Source organism: Entelurus aequoreus, linkage group LG10, assembly GCF_033978785.1.
Source record: "Entelurus aequoreus isolate RoL-2023_Sb linkage group LG10, RoL_Eaeq_v1.1, whole genome shotgun sequence".
Lineage (NCBI taxonomy): Eukaryota > Metazoa > Chordata > Actinopteri > Syngnathiformes > Syngnathidae > Entelurus > Entelurus aequoreus.
Window position 1 is genome coordinate 80,640,968 of NC_084740.1, and position 16,200 is coordinate 80,657,167.

General features: G+C 37.1%; 1 protein-coding gene across 5 annotated transcripts in view; it reads right to left on the minus strand.

The window, feature by feature from the left end:
- nalcn (sodium leak channel, non-selective) overlaps nucleotides 1–16,200 on the minus strand; it is a 453,873-nt gene that overhangs the window by 226,151 nt on the left and 211,522 nt on the right. For 4 of the 5 annotated variants that reach the window (XM_062061820.1, XM_062061819.1, XM_062061821.1 and 1 more), the window contains 5 exons: nucleotides 15,882–16,039; nucleotides 10,390–10,540; nucleotides 10,166–10,315; nucleotides 9,948–10,065; nucleotides 1,085–1,262 (listed from right to left, as the gene is read on the minus strand). In XM_062061820.1, the coding sequence (XP_061917804.1) occupies nucleotides 1,120–1,262; nucleotides 9,948–10,065; nucleotides 10,166–10,315; nucleotides 10,390–10,540; nucleotides 15,882–16,039 (720 nt within the window). In that variant the 3' untranslated portion in view covers nucleotides 1,085–1,119. Of the gene's footprint in view, nucleotides 1–592; nucleotides 1,263–9,947; nucleotides 10,066–10,165; nucleotides 10,316–10,389; nucleotides 10,541–15,881; nucleotides 16,040–16,200 lie in introns of those variants that run through there. The other variant, XM_062061823.1, reaches the window with a different exon arrangement.

A 16,200-nucleotide genomic window follows, 5' to 3' on the forward strand; every position in this document is an offset into this window, starting at 1 on the left:
TGTGTCAAATTTGGTGAGTTTTGAAGCACGTTAAGGGGGGCAAAGTAGTGCGCAACGGTGCGGAAGAAGAAAGAAAGAATGATAATAAAACCTTACAAATACAATAGGTTCCTTTGTAACCTGTACAAAGGACTCCCTGTGGGAGTCCTTTATACAGGGTACTAGCGGACCCTAATAATAAAACCTTACAAATTCAATAGGGTCCTTTCGTCTCATTGCAAAAGGACTCCCTTTGGGATTCCTTTGACAATGGTCCTGTGCGGACCCTAATAACGCTTTTCAAAACAAAAGCAGCCCCGTTGTATTGCACACTCGACATAGATACTTATTTAAATGTATTTTGTCATTTATGATTGGCCTGACGCGGGCCGGACAATGCCCAGGTCTGAGTTAGCAGCTCAAAAATTTATTTTTTTGTGTGAAATCCAACTCAATTGTCATGATAACAAGACATTTAAAAAAGGTAACTTACTGCGTGCTCCTAATGGGAAATGTGATTATCACAGGGCTAATCAAAAGGATTCCTCCACCATGACGGCGTCCTGCAGGTCCACTGTAGGAACTGTAATGTCCGCTGTGTAAGTCATTGAAAAGGCATAGAAATAGAAAAGACACGTCTTATTATTAATGCCGGAACAAGAGTAGGCCTTTAATTAGAAGATAGACTTTGATCTTGAAATACATTCATAAATCTTCTCGTATATGCTGTTTCTAGCCACTATAATAGTATCAAGTGAGCATATTGAAACGTGTGTGTGTGAAGAAGAGCCAGAGGAAACACAAGACAGAGACATGAAAACAGCCTTGCAGCTGAACACACAAACAACAGCAGCTTCCCTTCATCGATCCAGCGTGTCCTTAATGCCTCGCTCTGGCCAGATGTGCCTACAAAGAGACACGACAGGAAACACGTTTTCCCCCCCAGAGGCGTCAACCCGACACTGCCAGTCCAAACAGGCCCAAAATACTTTCAAAACTCTTGCTTGAAAAAGAATAATGTGTGGCGTGGATCCAGTCGGGGGGAAAGAAGCGGACAGCTGCAGTCGGCAGGTGAGCATCATTCATTGTTCAGAGGAGGGAAAAGAAGACAACAAGCGAAAGGGAGGATGCACCTCGTCTCTAAATGTCGATGAGGTCGTCGCCGCTCTCGTCGCTCTCCACTGTCAGCTGGCGCGTCCACCACTTCTTGACCTCGGAACCCGAGGAAGCCTCGCCGTTGACGGGGTTCATTTTGCACACGATGGACTTGACACTGGTGCGACCTGACGACACCAACGCATGCGGTGTGAGATTATGTACGTGCTACGCCGCAAAAAGTCAGTGTTCAGCTAAAATGATGTACAAAGCAATATATAACCTGCTACCAAAGAATGTACGACAATTCTTCTCAACTAAAGAGGAGGAATATAACCTTAGAGGAAAAAATCATTTAAAACTAGGGATGTCCGATAATGGCTTTTTGCCGATATTCCGATATTGTCCAACTCTTTAATTCCCGATACCGATATCAACCGATATATGCAGTCGTGGAATTAACACATTATTATGCCTAATTTGGACAACCAGGTATGGTGAAGATAAGGTACTTTTTAAAAAAATTAGTAAAATAAGATAAATAAATTAAAAAAATGTTCTTGAATAAAAAAGAAAGTACAACAATATAAAAACAGTTACATAGAAACTAGTAATGAATGAAAATGAGTCAAATTAAGTGTTAAATGTTAGTACTATTAGTGGAGCAGCAGCACGCACAATCATGTGTGCTTACGGACTGTATCCCTTGCAGACTGTATTGATATATATTGATATATAATGTAGGAAGCAGAATATTAATAACAGAAAGAAACAACCCTTTTGTGTGAATGAGTGTAAATGGGGGAGGGAGGTTTTTTGGGTTGGTGCACTAATTGTAAGTGTATCTTGTGTTTTTTATGTGGATTTAATTAAAAAAAAAAAAAACGATACCGATAATAAAAAACCGATACCAATCATTTCCGATATTACATTTTAACGCATTTATCGGCCGTTTATATCGGCAGACCGATATTATCGGACATCCCTAATATTGATATATAATGTAGGAAGCAGAATATTAATAACAGAAAGAAACAACCCTTTTGTGTGAATGAGTGTAAATGGGGGAGGGAGGTTTTTTGGCTTGGTGCAATAATTGTAAGTGTATCTTGTGTTTTTTATGTGGATTTAATTAAAAAAAAAAAAAAAAACGATACAGATAATAAAAAAAACCGATACCGATCATTTCCGATATTACATTTTAACGCATTTATCGGCCGATAGTATCGGACATCTCTAATTATTATGCCTAATTTGGACAACCAGGTATGGTGAAGATAAGGTCCTTTTTTAAAAAATGTATAAAATAAGATAAATAAAGAAAGCAAAACAATATAAAAACAGTTACATAGAAACTAGTAATGAATGAAAATGAGTAAAATTAAGTGTTAAAGGTTAGTATTATTAGTGGAGCAGCATCACGCACAATCATGTGTGCTTACGGACTGTATCCCTTGCAGACTGTATTGATATATATTGATATATAATGTAGGAAGCAGAATATTAATAACAGAAAGAAACAACCCTTTTGTGTGAATGAGGAGGGAGGTTTTTTGGCTTGGTGCACTAATTGTAAGTGTATCTTGTGTTTTTTATGTTGATTTAATTAAAAAAACAAACAAAAAAAACAAAACAACAAAAAACGATACAGATAATAAAAAAACCGATACTGATAATTTCCGCTATTACATTTTAACGCATTTATCGGCCGATATTATCGGACATCTCTAATTATTATGTCTAATTTGGACAACCAGGTATGGTGAAGATAAGGTCCTTTTTTAAAAATGTATAAAATAATATAAAGAAAGAAAGCAAAACAATATAAAAACAGTTACATAGAAACTAGTAATGAATGAAAATTTGTAAAATGAAGTGTTAAAGGTTAGTACTATTAGTGGAGCAGCAGCACGCACAATCATGTGTGCTTACGGACTGTATCCCTTGCAGACTGTATTGATATATATTGATATATAATGTAGGAAGCAGAATATTAATAACAGAAAGAAACAACCCTTTTGTGTGAATGAGTGTAAATGGGGGAGGGAGGTTTTTTGGCTTGGTGCACTAATTGTAAGTGTATCTTGTGTTTTTTATGTGGATTTAATAAAAAAAAAACAAAAAAAAACGATACCGATAATAAAAAAAACGATACCGTTAATTTCCGATATTACATTTTAACGCATATATCGGCCCATAATATCGGCAGGCCGATATTATCGGACATCTCTATTTAAAACATTTATATGCACGTACAACACTTAAAACTTTTAGCATATCAGTATGTGGAATCAAATGATGGAATGGATTAAGTAAAGAAGTTAAAAATTGTACTGATATGATCCACTTTAAGAGGTTGTTTAAAATAATAGTGCTTACAAAGTACAAAGAAGAAGAATTATGAGAAATACTTCTAACCTTATTGAATAATAAGATATTCTTCATCTCAGTATGTTAATAATGACTGAATTAATTAATTACATATTATAAAACTGTTGTGTGTACTAATTCATAGATTTTATTTTATGATATAAAAAGGTCAGTAAATGATTCTATATATTTGTAAACGCTTTGAAGTGGGAAAGGGGTAGGATTAAATAAGCTTTGCTTCTTCCTACTCCTTTTCGGGCATGATGTAAAATGAAAGGATGAAATTGTGTGACGTATTCAGATGTAAGCGTGTTCATGTTCGAAATAAACTAAAGAAAGAAAGAAAGAAAAACACGAGAAAAAAAATACAAAAATGAGGGGTATTTTATTTGAACTAAGCAAAATTATCTGCCAATAGAACAAGAAAATTTGGCTGGTCAAGACTTTCCAAAACAAGTAAAATTAGCTAACTTCAATGAACCCAAAAATACCTTAACATAAGTATATTCTCACTAATAACAAGTGCACTTTTCTTGGTAAAAAAAAAAAAAGAGACCTTTTTGCTCAATATGTTGAAAAATATTATTAAATGAAGCTGAATACGCGGAAGGCCCCCGGGCCGGATGGTGTCTCCCCCTCCACTCTCAGACACTGTGCGGACCAGCACCTGAACAGTTTTTTCCCCTCGGCCATCAGGCAAATGAACAATAACTCCTAACAGCAGCTCCTTGAATTCCTTCTAAGTCTATCTGATGGCTCAGTTACGACTCTTTTTATTACCAAATATGTGTTTTATGTCGCACGTTTGCACCAAGAAAAATTCCTAGTTTGTGAACCCGTTCTCAAACAATGGCAATAAAACTATTCTGATTCTGATTCTAAATGCTAGTGCCATTATCTTGACATAATGATATGCGCTCTGCATTACATTTCTTGAAACCAGCAAACTTATACTAAAAACTCATTTATTGTTCTTAATGGAAAGTCAACAAGGCAAGCGCTTGTTACTCTCGGGGTCTCCTAGCCGCTCAGGCAAATCATATTGTCTAAAAATGCATTTTTCCATGGATAACATGACATCATCGCACCAAGTGCGTACTCTTTCAGTCAATTAGTGCGCATATATACAGCCCGGCCCCCGGCCAAAACATTTTTAATTGTAATTTTGAAGAATTTATCTGAATGTGCATGAACTATTTCTGTTCAAAATGGTTAGAAATGTTAAATGTTTAAATATTAACTGTCAGTTTACTGTACCGTGCCAACTGTACTACTATATGAGTACGTGTTTTCTATTGTTTCATTGGAAATAAAACAGCAAAGTCCATTTGGCTGTCATCTGTTTTAAGACATGACTAGCTAGCTGGCAACTAACGTCTATCCGCAGTTTGCAGTGTTTTAGCTACTTCTAAATCACTAATCCTCGCCTCCATGGCGACAAATAAAGTACGTTTCTTACAAGTAGCATTATCACTGGAGGACGAGGATTGGTAAACATGCTTCACTACACACCGTAGCTCACCGGCGTCAAAATGTAAACAAACGCCATTGGTGGATCTACACTTGACATCCACTGTAATGATACCAAGTACAGGAGCGTATCTAGTCGATACTACTATGATTACATTAATATTTTTTGGCATCGCAACATCTTCTTTCGTTTTTTTTAAATGTATATTATGTTTATAAAGTCAGTAAATATGTCCCTGGACACATGAGGACTTTGAATATGACCACTGTATGATTCTGTAATGACTTGGTATCGGATTGATACCCAAATGTGTGGTATCATCCAAAACTAATGTAAAGTATCTAACAACCGAAGAATAAGTGATTATTACATTTGAACAGAAGTGTAGATAGAACATGTTAAAAGAGAAAGTAAGCAGATATTAACAGTAAATGAACAAGTAGATTAATAATACATTTCTACCGCTTGTCCTTAATAATGTGGACAAAATAATAGAATGGAAAATGACACAATATGTTACTGCATATGTCAGCAGACTAAATGATTGTTTACTTACTACTAAAAGACAAGTTAAGTTGTCTTGTATGTTCACTATTTTATGTAAGGACTAAATTCCAATAATACCGTATTTTTCGGACTATAAGTCGCAGTTTTTTTCATAGTTTGGCCGGGGGTGCGACTTATACTCAGGAGCGACTTATGTGTGAAATGATGAACACATTATAATATTACTGATGTCATTGACGTAAGATATAAGATTTCATGGGATTTAGCGATTAGGAGTGACAGATTGTTTGGTAAACGTATAGCATGTTCTATATGTTATAGTTATTTGAATGACTCTTACCATAATATGTTACGTTAACATACCAGTTGGTTATTTATGCCTCATATAACGTACACTTATTCAGCCTGTTGTTCACTATTCTTGATTTATTTGAAATTGCCTTTCAAATGTCTATTCTTGATGTTGGCTTTTATCAAATACATTTCCCCCCAAAAATACGACTTATACTCCAGTGCCACTTATATATGTTTTTTTCCTTCTTTATTATGCATTTTCGGCCGGTGCAACTTATACTCCGAAAAATACAGTACTGTAAAAGTCCGAATTTTCTAGCCTTTACCAAATTTTCCCAGGCTTTTTTTTCCCAAAGATGTTGTATCTTGAGGGGAGGATAATGAAGTTGACCCCCAAATGTTCCAGCTAAGGGGATAGTAGCACTTTGCTAACTTTCTGTAAGCAATTATTTTTTTTATCATTTAAGGTGGGATAATAAAGTTGAGCTGACAATTTTCCGGCTAAGGGTGAAGTAATCTTTTTCTAACTTCCTGTAAAAGTCAGGACTTTTCACCTTTTCTGGCCGATAAAAAATCTGACCCGTCGATTTTCCAGTTTTTGGGATGTCCCTTTTTAACGGTCTGTAAAAGTTAGGCTCTTACAATCGTTAGGAAAAGATAATAAAGCTGAATTTTCCAGTTTTGGGGATAGTCGCCCTTTTTTACCGTCTGTAAAAGTCAACATTTTTGTCAGGACAATACAGTTTACTGCAAAAAATGTTCAGCTTCTGGGGGGAGTAGCAATTTTCTAACTTCCCGTAAGCAATGATTTTTCATCATTTCAGATGGGATACTAAAGACGAGCTGGCAATTTTCCGACTTTGTAACTTACCGTATTTTTCGGACTGTAAGTCGCAGTTTTTTTTCATAGTTTGGCCGGTGTCGGACTTATACTCAGGAGCGACTTATGTGTGAAATGATTAACACATTAGCGTAAAATATCAGATAATATTATTGATGTCATTCACGTAAGAGACTAGACGTATAAGATTTCATGGGATTTAGCGATTAGGAGTGACAGATTGTTTGGTAAACGTATAGCATGTTCTATATGTTATAGTTATTTGAATGACTCTTACCATAATATGTTACGTTAACATACCAGTTGGTTATTTATGCCTCATATAACGTACACTTATTCAGCCTGTTGTTCACTATTCTTGATTTATCTTAAATTGCCTTTCAAATGTCTATTCTTGCTGTTGGCTTTTATCAAATAAATGTCCCCAAAAAATGCAACTTATACTCCAGTGTGACTTATATATGTTATTTTCCTTCTTTATTATGCATTTTCGGCCGGAGCGACTTATACTCCGAAAAATACAGTACTGTAAAAATCCAAATTTTCTAGCCTTTACCAAATTTTCCCAGGCTTTTTTTCCCCAAAGATGTTCTATCTTGAGGGGAGGATAATGAAGTTGACCCCAAAATGTTCCAGCTAAGGGGATAGTAGCACTTTGCTAACTTTCTGTAAGCAATTATTTTTTTATCATTTAAGGTGGGATAATAAAGTTGAGCTGACAATTTTCCGGCTAAGGGTGAAGTAATCTTTTTCTAACTTCCTGTAAAAGTCAGGACTTTTCACCTTTTCTGGCCGATAAAAAATCTGACCCGTCGATTTTCCAGTTTTTGGCATGTCCCTTTTTAACTGTCTGTAAAAGTTAGGCTCTTACAACCGTTAGGAAAAGATAATAAAGCTGAATTTTCCAGTTTTGCGGATAGTCGCCCTTTTTTACCGTCTGTAAAAGTCAACATTTTTGTCAGGACAATACAGTTCAGCTTCTGGGGGGAGTAGCAATTTTCTAACTTCCTGTAAGCAATGATTTTTCATCATTTAAGATGGGATACTAAAGACGAACTGGCAATTTTCCCACTTTGTAACTTACCGTATTTTTCGGACTATAAGTCGCAGTTTTTTTCATAGTTTGGCCGGGGGTGCGACTTATACTCAGGAGCGACTTATGTGTGAAATGATGAACACATTAGCGTCAAATATCCAATAATATTATTGATGTCATTGACGTAAGAGACTAGACGTATAAGATTTCATGGGATTTAGCGATTAGGAGTGACAGATTGTTTGGTAAACGTATAGCATGTTCTATATGTTATAGTTATTTGAATGACTCTTACCATAATATGTTACGTTAACATACCAGTTGGTTATTTATGCCTCATATAACGTACACTTATTCAGCCTGTTGTTCACTATTCTTTAGACATTTGAAATTGCCTTTCAAATGTCTATTCTTGCTGTTGGCTTTTATCAAATACATTTCCCAAAAAATGCGACTTATACTCCAGTGCGACTTATATATGTTATTTTCCTTCTTTATTATGCATTTTGGGCAGGTGCGACTTATACTCCGGAGCGACTTATAGTCCGAAAAATACAGTACTGTAAAAGTCCGAATTTTCTAGCCTTTACCAAATTTTCCCAGGCTTTTTTTTTCCAAAGATGTTCTATCTTGAGGGGAGGATAATGAAGTTGACCCCCAAATGTCCCAGCTAAGGGGATAGTAGCACTTTGCTAACTTTCTGTAAGCAATGATTTTTTTTATCATTTAAGGTGGGATAATAAAGTTGAGCTGACAATTTTCCAGCTAAGGGTGAAGTAATCTTTTTCTAACTTCCTGTAAAAGTCAGGACTTTTCACCTTTTCTGGGCGATAAAAAATCTGACCCGTCGATTTTCCAGTTTTTGGCATGTCCCTTTTTAACTTTCTGTAAAAGTTAGGCTCTTACAATCGTTAGGAAAAGATAATAAAGCTGAAATTTCCAGTTTTGCGGATAGTCGCCCTTTTTTACCGTCTGTAAAAGTCAACATTTTTGTCAGGACAATACAGTTCAGCTTCTGGGGGGAGTAGCAATTTTCTAACTTCCTGTAAGCAATGATTTTTCATCATTTAAGATGGGATACTAAAGACGAGCTGGCAATTTTCCGACTTTGTAACTTACCGTATTTTTCGGACTGTAAGTCGCAGTTTTTTTTCATAGTTTGGCCGTTAGTGCGACTTATACTCAGGAGCGACTTATGTGTGAAATGATGAACACATTAGCGTAAAATATCAAATAATATTATTGATGTCATTGACGTAAGGGACTAGACGTATAAGATTTCATGGGATTTAGCGATTAGGAGTGACAGATTGTTTGGTAAACGTATAGCATGTTCTATATGTTATAGTTATTTGAATGACTCTTACCATAATATGTTACGTTAACATACCAGTTGCTTATTTATGCCTCATATAACGTACACTTATTCAGCCTGTTGTTCACTATTCTTGATTTATTTGACATTGCCTTTCAAATGTCTATTCTTGCTGTTGGCTTTTATCAAATACATTTCCCCCAAAAATGCACTTATACTCCAGTGCGACTTATATACACTACCGTTCTAAAGTTTGGGGTCACATTGAAATGTCCTTATTTTTGAAGGAAAAGCACTGTACTTAAATGAAGATAACTTAAAACTAGTCTTAACTTGAAAGAAATACACTCTATACATTGCTAATGTGGTAAATGACTATTCTAGCTGCAAATGTCTGCTTTTTGGTGCAATATCTACATAGGTGTATAGAGGCCCATTTCCAGCAACTATCACTCCAGTGTTCTAATGGTACAATGTGTTTGCTCCTTGGCTCAGAAGGCTAATTGATGATTAGAAAACCCTTGTGCAATCATGTTCACACATCTGAAAACACTTTAGCTCGCTACAAAACTGACCTTCCTTTGAGCAGATTGAGTTTCTGGAGCATCACATTTGTGGGGTCAATTAAACGCTCAAAATGGCCAGAAAAAGAGAACTTTCATCTGAAACTCGACAGTCTATTCCTGTTCTTAGAAATGAAGGCTCGAACACAAAATTGTTTGGGTGACCCCAAACTTTTGAACGGTAGTGTATGTTTTTTTCCTTCTTTATTGTGCATCTTGGGCCGGTGCGACTTGTACTCCGAAAAATACGGTAATTTTACTTTTTTTGGAAAGTCTTGACAAGCCGAATTTTCTTGTTCTATTGGCAGATAATTTTGCTTAGTTCAAATAAAATACCCCTCATTTTTGTATTTTTTTTTCTTGTTTTTGAACACTGACTTTCTGCAGTGCAGTTTTCATTCTTCAGGATTCTTGACTAATAATGAGAATGTACGATGAGTGCAGGTAATTGGTGTTTTGTGCTGTCACCCGCATACCTGCAGGCAGCCGCCACTGTCCCAGCTTCCTCTGCGGCTTCCCCAGGTCGGAGGAGTCCTGCCTGTAGCCTCCTCGGTCGGACAAGGTGGGGCTGAGCAGCTGCTGGAGGCCGCTCATCTAAACAAAGAGGAACACATCCTTTGTTCCGCCATCGCGAGGAGCGCACACCTGCGGGTGATGCTTGCAAGCTGGGGATGGCGGGCGGGGGTGCTTTTACCTCAGGCTGAGAGGGGTTGTCCGGGTTGTTGGCGTTGTGGTCTTCACTTGGCACCGTGGTCTCGATGCTGGGGGGGTTGAGGAAGCGACTCAGCTCCTGCTGCTGGCTCTCTCTCAAGCTGTGGATGATGCTACACGACTGCTGCTGCTTCTGCGGAGGACAAACAGAGCGTGTCACACGCACACTGAGGGCGCGCGCGGGAAGGCGGCGTGGAAGGGACTCACGGCGCGTATGCGTTTGAGGCACTTCTTGAGCCACATGCGTATGGTCTGCTTGGCCACCTCCTCCTCGATGGTGTACTCCAGCTGTTCCCTGGCCAACAGCTCCTCCAGCTGGAGGGACTTACGAATGTCCACGGAGCGATAGGACAGCATGCTGCCGACAGCAAGGCAACATTACCACTGCGGGGTTTTCTATTCTTCATTCCACGCAGCAATGTTACTTTACATTTAATATCATGTGTTTTTATATGGAGGTTTAATAAAACACGGCCAAATTAAGTTGTGATTGAGTATTAAAAACTAGAGATGTCCGATAATATCGGCAGACCGATAAATGCATTAAAATGTAATATCGGAAATTATCGGTATCAGTTTTTTTTATTATCAGTATCGTTTTTTTTGTGTGTTTTTATTTTTTATTTTATTAAATCCACATAAAAAACACAAGATACACTTACAATTAGTGCACTAACCCAAAAAAACCTCCCTCCCCCCATTTACACTCATTCACACAAAAGGGTTGTTTCTTTCTGTTATTAATATTCTGCTTCCTACATTATATATCAATACAGTCTGCAAGGGATACAGTCCGTAAGCACACATGATTGTGCGTGCTGCTGCTCCACTAATAGTACTAACCTTTAACATTTAATTTGACAAATTTTCATTAATTCCTAGTTTCTATGTAACTGTTTTTATGTTGATGTACTTTCTTTTTTATTCAAGAAAATGTTTTTAATTTATTTATCTTATTTTATTTGATTAATTTTAAAAAAAAATTACCTGATCTTCACCATACCTGGTTGTCCAAATTAGGCATAATAATGTATTAATTCCACGACTGTATATATCGGTTGATATCGGTATCGGTTGATATCAATATCGGTAATTAAAGAGTTGGACAATATCGGCATATCGGCAAAAAGCCATTATCGGACATCCCTATTAAAAACTAATTGCTACTAAAGTAGCCATTTAAAGTAACACTAATGCAAAAACATAGTTTAACTATTCATTATATATAATCATTAAAATAAATGTTATTAAAAAAGAAAAAAAATGTATAAATTTACTTTCCTTTTAGGGTTATTGTGCATGAATTATTTGTATTTGTCATTTTCTGTGATCATGTTTTTGTTTGGGTTTTGGACTCTTTTTAGTTCCTGTTTGTGCACTCTTGTTTGTTTTGTTTCCATGACAACTTATTAGTTTCACCTGTTTCACGTCTTGGACTCGCGCACCCGTGTTAATTTTACAAATTTTCATTAATTACTAGTTTCTATGTAACTGATTTTATATTGTTTTACTTTCTTTTTTATTCAAGAAAATGTTTTTAATTTATTTATCTTATTTTATTTGATTCATTTTTTAAAAAAAGTACCTTATCTTCACCATAACTGGTTGTCCAAATGAGGCATAATAATGTGTTAATTCCACGACTGTATATATCGGTTGATATCGGTATCGATTGATATCGGTATCGGTAATTAAAGAGTTGGACAATATCGGCATATCGGATATCGGCAAAAAGCCATTATCGGACATCCCTATTAAAAACTAATTACTACTAAAGTGGCCATTTAAAGTAACAGTAATGCAAAAACATAGTTTAACTAATCATTATATATAATCATTAAAACAAATGTTATTAAAAAAGAAAAAAAATGTATAAATTTACTTTCCTGTGGGGTTATTGTGCATGAATTATTTGTATTTGTCATTTTCTGTGATCATGTTTTTGTTTGGGTTTTGGACTCTTTTTAGTTCCTGTTTGTGCACTCTTGTTTGTTTTGACAACTTATTAGTTTCACCTGTTTCACGTCTTGGACCCGCGCACCCGTCGTGTTAATCATGTCAATACTACTTAAAGGCCTACTGAAAGCCACTACTAGCGACCACGCAGTCTGATAGTTTATATATCAATGATGAAATCTTAACATTGCAACACATGCCAATACGGCCAGGTTAACTTATAAAGTGACATTTTAAATTTCCCGCTAAACTTCCGCTTGAAAACGTCTATGTATGATGACGTATGCGCGTGACGTCACTCGCTAAACGGAAGTATTAGTACACCATTGAATCCAATACAAAATAGTTCTGTTTTCATCTCAAAACTCCACAGTATTCTGGACATCTGTGTTGGTGAATCTTTTGCAATTTGTTTAATGAACAATGGAGACTGCAAAGAAGAAAGTTGTAGGTGGGATCGGTGTATTAGCGGCTGGCTGCAGCAACAAAACCAGGAGGACTTTGACTTAGATAGCAGACGCGCTATCCGACGCTAGCCGCCGACCGCACGGATGATTGGCTGAAGTCCTTCGTCCTTCCGTCGATCGCTGGAACGCAGGTGAGCACGGGTGTTGATGAGCAGATGAGGGCTGGCTGGCTTAGGTGGAGCGCTAATGTTTTTATCACAGCTCTGTGAGGTCCCGTTGCTAAGTTAGCTTCAATGGCGTCGTTAGCAACAGCATTTTTAAGCTTCGCCAGGCTGGAAAGCATTAACCGTGTAGTTACATGTCCATGGTTTAATAGTATTGTTGATTTTCTATCTATCCTTCCAGTCAGGGGCTTATTTATTTTGTTTCTATCTGCATTTGAGCCCGATGCTATCACGTTAGCTCGGTAGCTAAAGTGTTTCGCCGATGTATTGTCGTGGAGATAAAAGTCACTGTGAATGTCCATTTCGCGTTCTCGACTCTCATTTTCAAGAGGATATAGTATCCGAGGTGGTTTAAAATACAAATCCGTGATCCACAATAGAAAAAGGAGAGAGTGTGGAATCCAATGAGCCAGCTTGTACCTAAGTTACGGTCAGAGCGAAAAAGGATATGTCCTGCACTGCACTCTAGTCCTTCACTCTCACGTTCCTCATCCACAAATCTTTCATCCTCGCTCAAATTAATGGGGTAACCGTCGCTTTCTCGGTCCGAATCTCTCTCGCTGCTGGTGTAAACAACGGGGAAATGTGAGGAGTCCTTCCTCCGGTGACGTCACGCTACTTCCGGTACAGGCAAGGCTTTTTTTTTATCAGCGACCAAAAGTTGCGAACTTTATCGTCGTTGTTCTCTACTAAATCCTTTCAGCAAAAATATGGCAATATCGCGAAATGATCAAGTATGACACATAGAATGGATCTGCTATCCCCGTTTGAATAAAAAAAATTCATTTCAGTAGGCCTTTAATCATGTCAATACTATTTAAGCCTGTCATTTTCAGTTGGTCGTCCTGGCAACATTGACATTATCCATGCTCTGCTCTATTGATGATCCTTTCACGCTGGTATTCTTGCTATTGCTCGTTTCACGGTTCATGCCTTGTCAAGTAAGTTTTGTCTGTTCATGCCACAGTTAGCGACTTTTTGTTTTGCCATGTCCATAGTTTACCCTAAGTGTTGGTTTTTGTTTCCTTCGTTACTTTGTACCTCCCCTCCTCCTACTTTGTTAGTGTTATTAAATCATGTATTTACCTTCACGCCATGTCCGCTAACAATTTCCTTGCAACTCGGGAAAACAAACCCCGCCAAAGTCCACGTCGTGACAGTATTTAGTTTGTATTTTATCCAGTTGTCCCAGTGCAGTGTACGCTTATTTTGCCAGAATAGATTTGACAACAGGTGAGTGTGGGATGCTAGCATTGTAGTTGGTGTTGCTTGACAGACAAGCACGCAAGAGAGAACACAGCGATCATAAATAAAAACATCAGTTCCAAGACCACAGATTGCTACATTTGGATTCCAGTCCCATAAAGTCCAAGTCGTCTAAATATTTTAATTTTCCTGAGGGAACTCTCCTGAAGGAATCAATAAAATACCGTATTTTTCGGAGTATAAGTCGCTCCGGAGTATAAGGCGCACCTGCCAAAAATGCATAATAAAGAAGGAAAAAACATATATAAGTCGCACTGGAGTATAAGTCGCATTTTTGGGGAAATGTATTTGATAAAAGCCAACAGCAAGAATAGACATTTGAAAGAAAATTTCAAATAAATCAAGAATAGTGAACAACAGGCTGAATAAGTGTACGTTATATGAGGCATAAATAACCAACTGGTATGTTAACGTAACATATTATGGTAAGAGTCATTCAAATAACTATAACATATAGAACATGCTATACGTTTACCAAACAATCTGTCACTCCTAATCGCTAAATCCCATGAAATCTTATACGTCTAGTCTCTTACGTCAATGACATCAATAATATTATTTGATATTTTACGCTAATGTGTTCATCATTTCACACATAAGTCGCTCCTGAGTATAAGTCGCACCCCCGGCCAAACTATGAAAGAAACTGCGACTTATAGTCCGAAAAATATGGTACTATCTATCTATCTATCTACACTGCAAAAAGTGAAATCTAAGTAAGAAAATTTGCTTATTTTCTGTCTGATAAGATAATTCTTCTCACTAAGCAGATTTTATGTGAGAGTGTTTTACTTGTTTTAAGGGTTTTGCTCCTAAATGATCTCAGTAAGATATTACAGCTTGTTGCTGAGATTTGATGAGCTACACTACCGTTCAAAAGTTTGGGGTCACCCAAACAATTTAGTGGAATAGCCTTCATTTCTAAGAACAAGAATAGACTGTGGAGTCTCAGATGAAAGTTCTCTTTTTCTGGCCATTTTGAGCGTTTAATTGACCCCACAAATGTGATGCTCCAGAAACTCAATCTGCTCAAAGGAAGGTCAGTTTTGTAGCTTCTGTAACGAGCTAAACTGTTTTCAGATGTGTGAACATGATTGCACAAGGCTTTTCTAATCATCAATTACCGGTAGCCTTCTGAGCTAATGAGCAAACACATTGTACCATTAGAACACTGGAGTGATAGTTGCTGGAAATGGGCCTCTATACACCTATGTAGATATTGCACCAAAAAGCAGACATTTTGCAGCTAGAATAGTCATTTACCACATTAGCAATGTATAGAGTGTATTTCTTTCAAGTTAAGACTAGTTTAAAGTTATCTTCATTGAAAAGTACAGTGCTTTTCCTTCAAAAATAAGGACATTTCAATGTGACCCCAAACTTTTGAACGGTAGTGTATATTGAGTAAAACATGCTTGAAATTAGAATATCAACTGTTGCATAAAACTACTTTTTTAAAGTAATAATTCTTACTTCAAGCATGAAAAAAAAGATCATTATGTCAAGATAATGGCACTAGTATTTACTTCATTTAAGAATATTTTTCAACATATTGAGCAAAAAGGTCTCTTTTTTTTGTACCAAGAAAAGTGCACTTGTTATTAGTGAGAATATACTTATTTTAAGCTATTTTTGGGTTCCTAGAGGTTAACTTATTTGTACTTGTTTTGGAAAGTCTTGACAAGCCGAATGTTCTTGTTCTATTGGCAGATAATTTTGCTTAGTTCAAATAAAACACCCCTCATTTTTGTATTGTTTTTCTTCTCGTTTTTGAACACCGACTTTTTGCAGTGTATCTACTGATAATCGTGCAGGTGCGTGACGGTATGTAGCACTGCGAGTTCACCTGAGCACGTCGTGGAAGGTGACGTCTCCGCCGCTGTGCAGTCGCTCCATCTCGTAGCACATGTGCTTAAACAGCAACTTGTCTTTGTCCAGGTCCACCTCCAGTCTGCCCCTGAGCAGGCGCAGCAAGAACTTCACCCTGGACGTAGGGATCACACCCTGAGGTGGGGAGAGTCAGAATCAAACACGAGGGCTGTCACAATGTAACCTTCTCACTTCTGACGCAATACCTCCAGTGTTTCCCACACATTCATTTATTTGTGGCAGCCCGCCACGAAAGAATTACGTCCGCCACAAATTAAAAAAAAAAAAATTATACT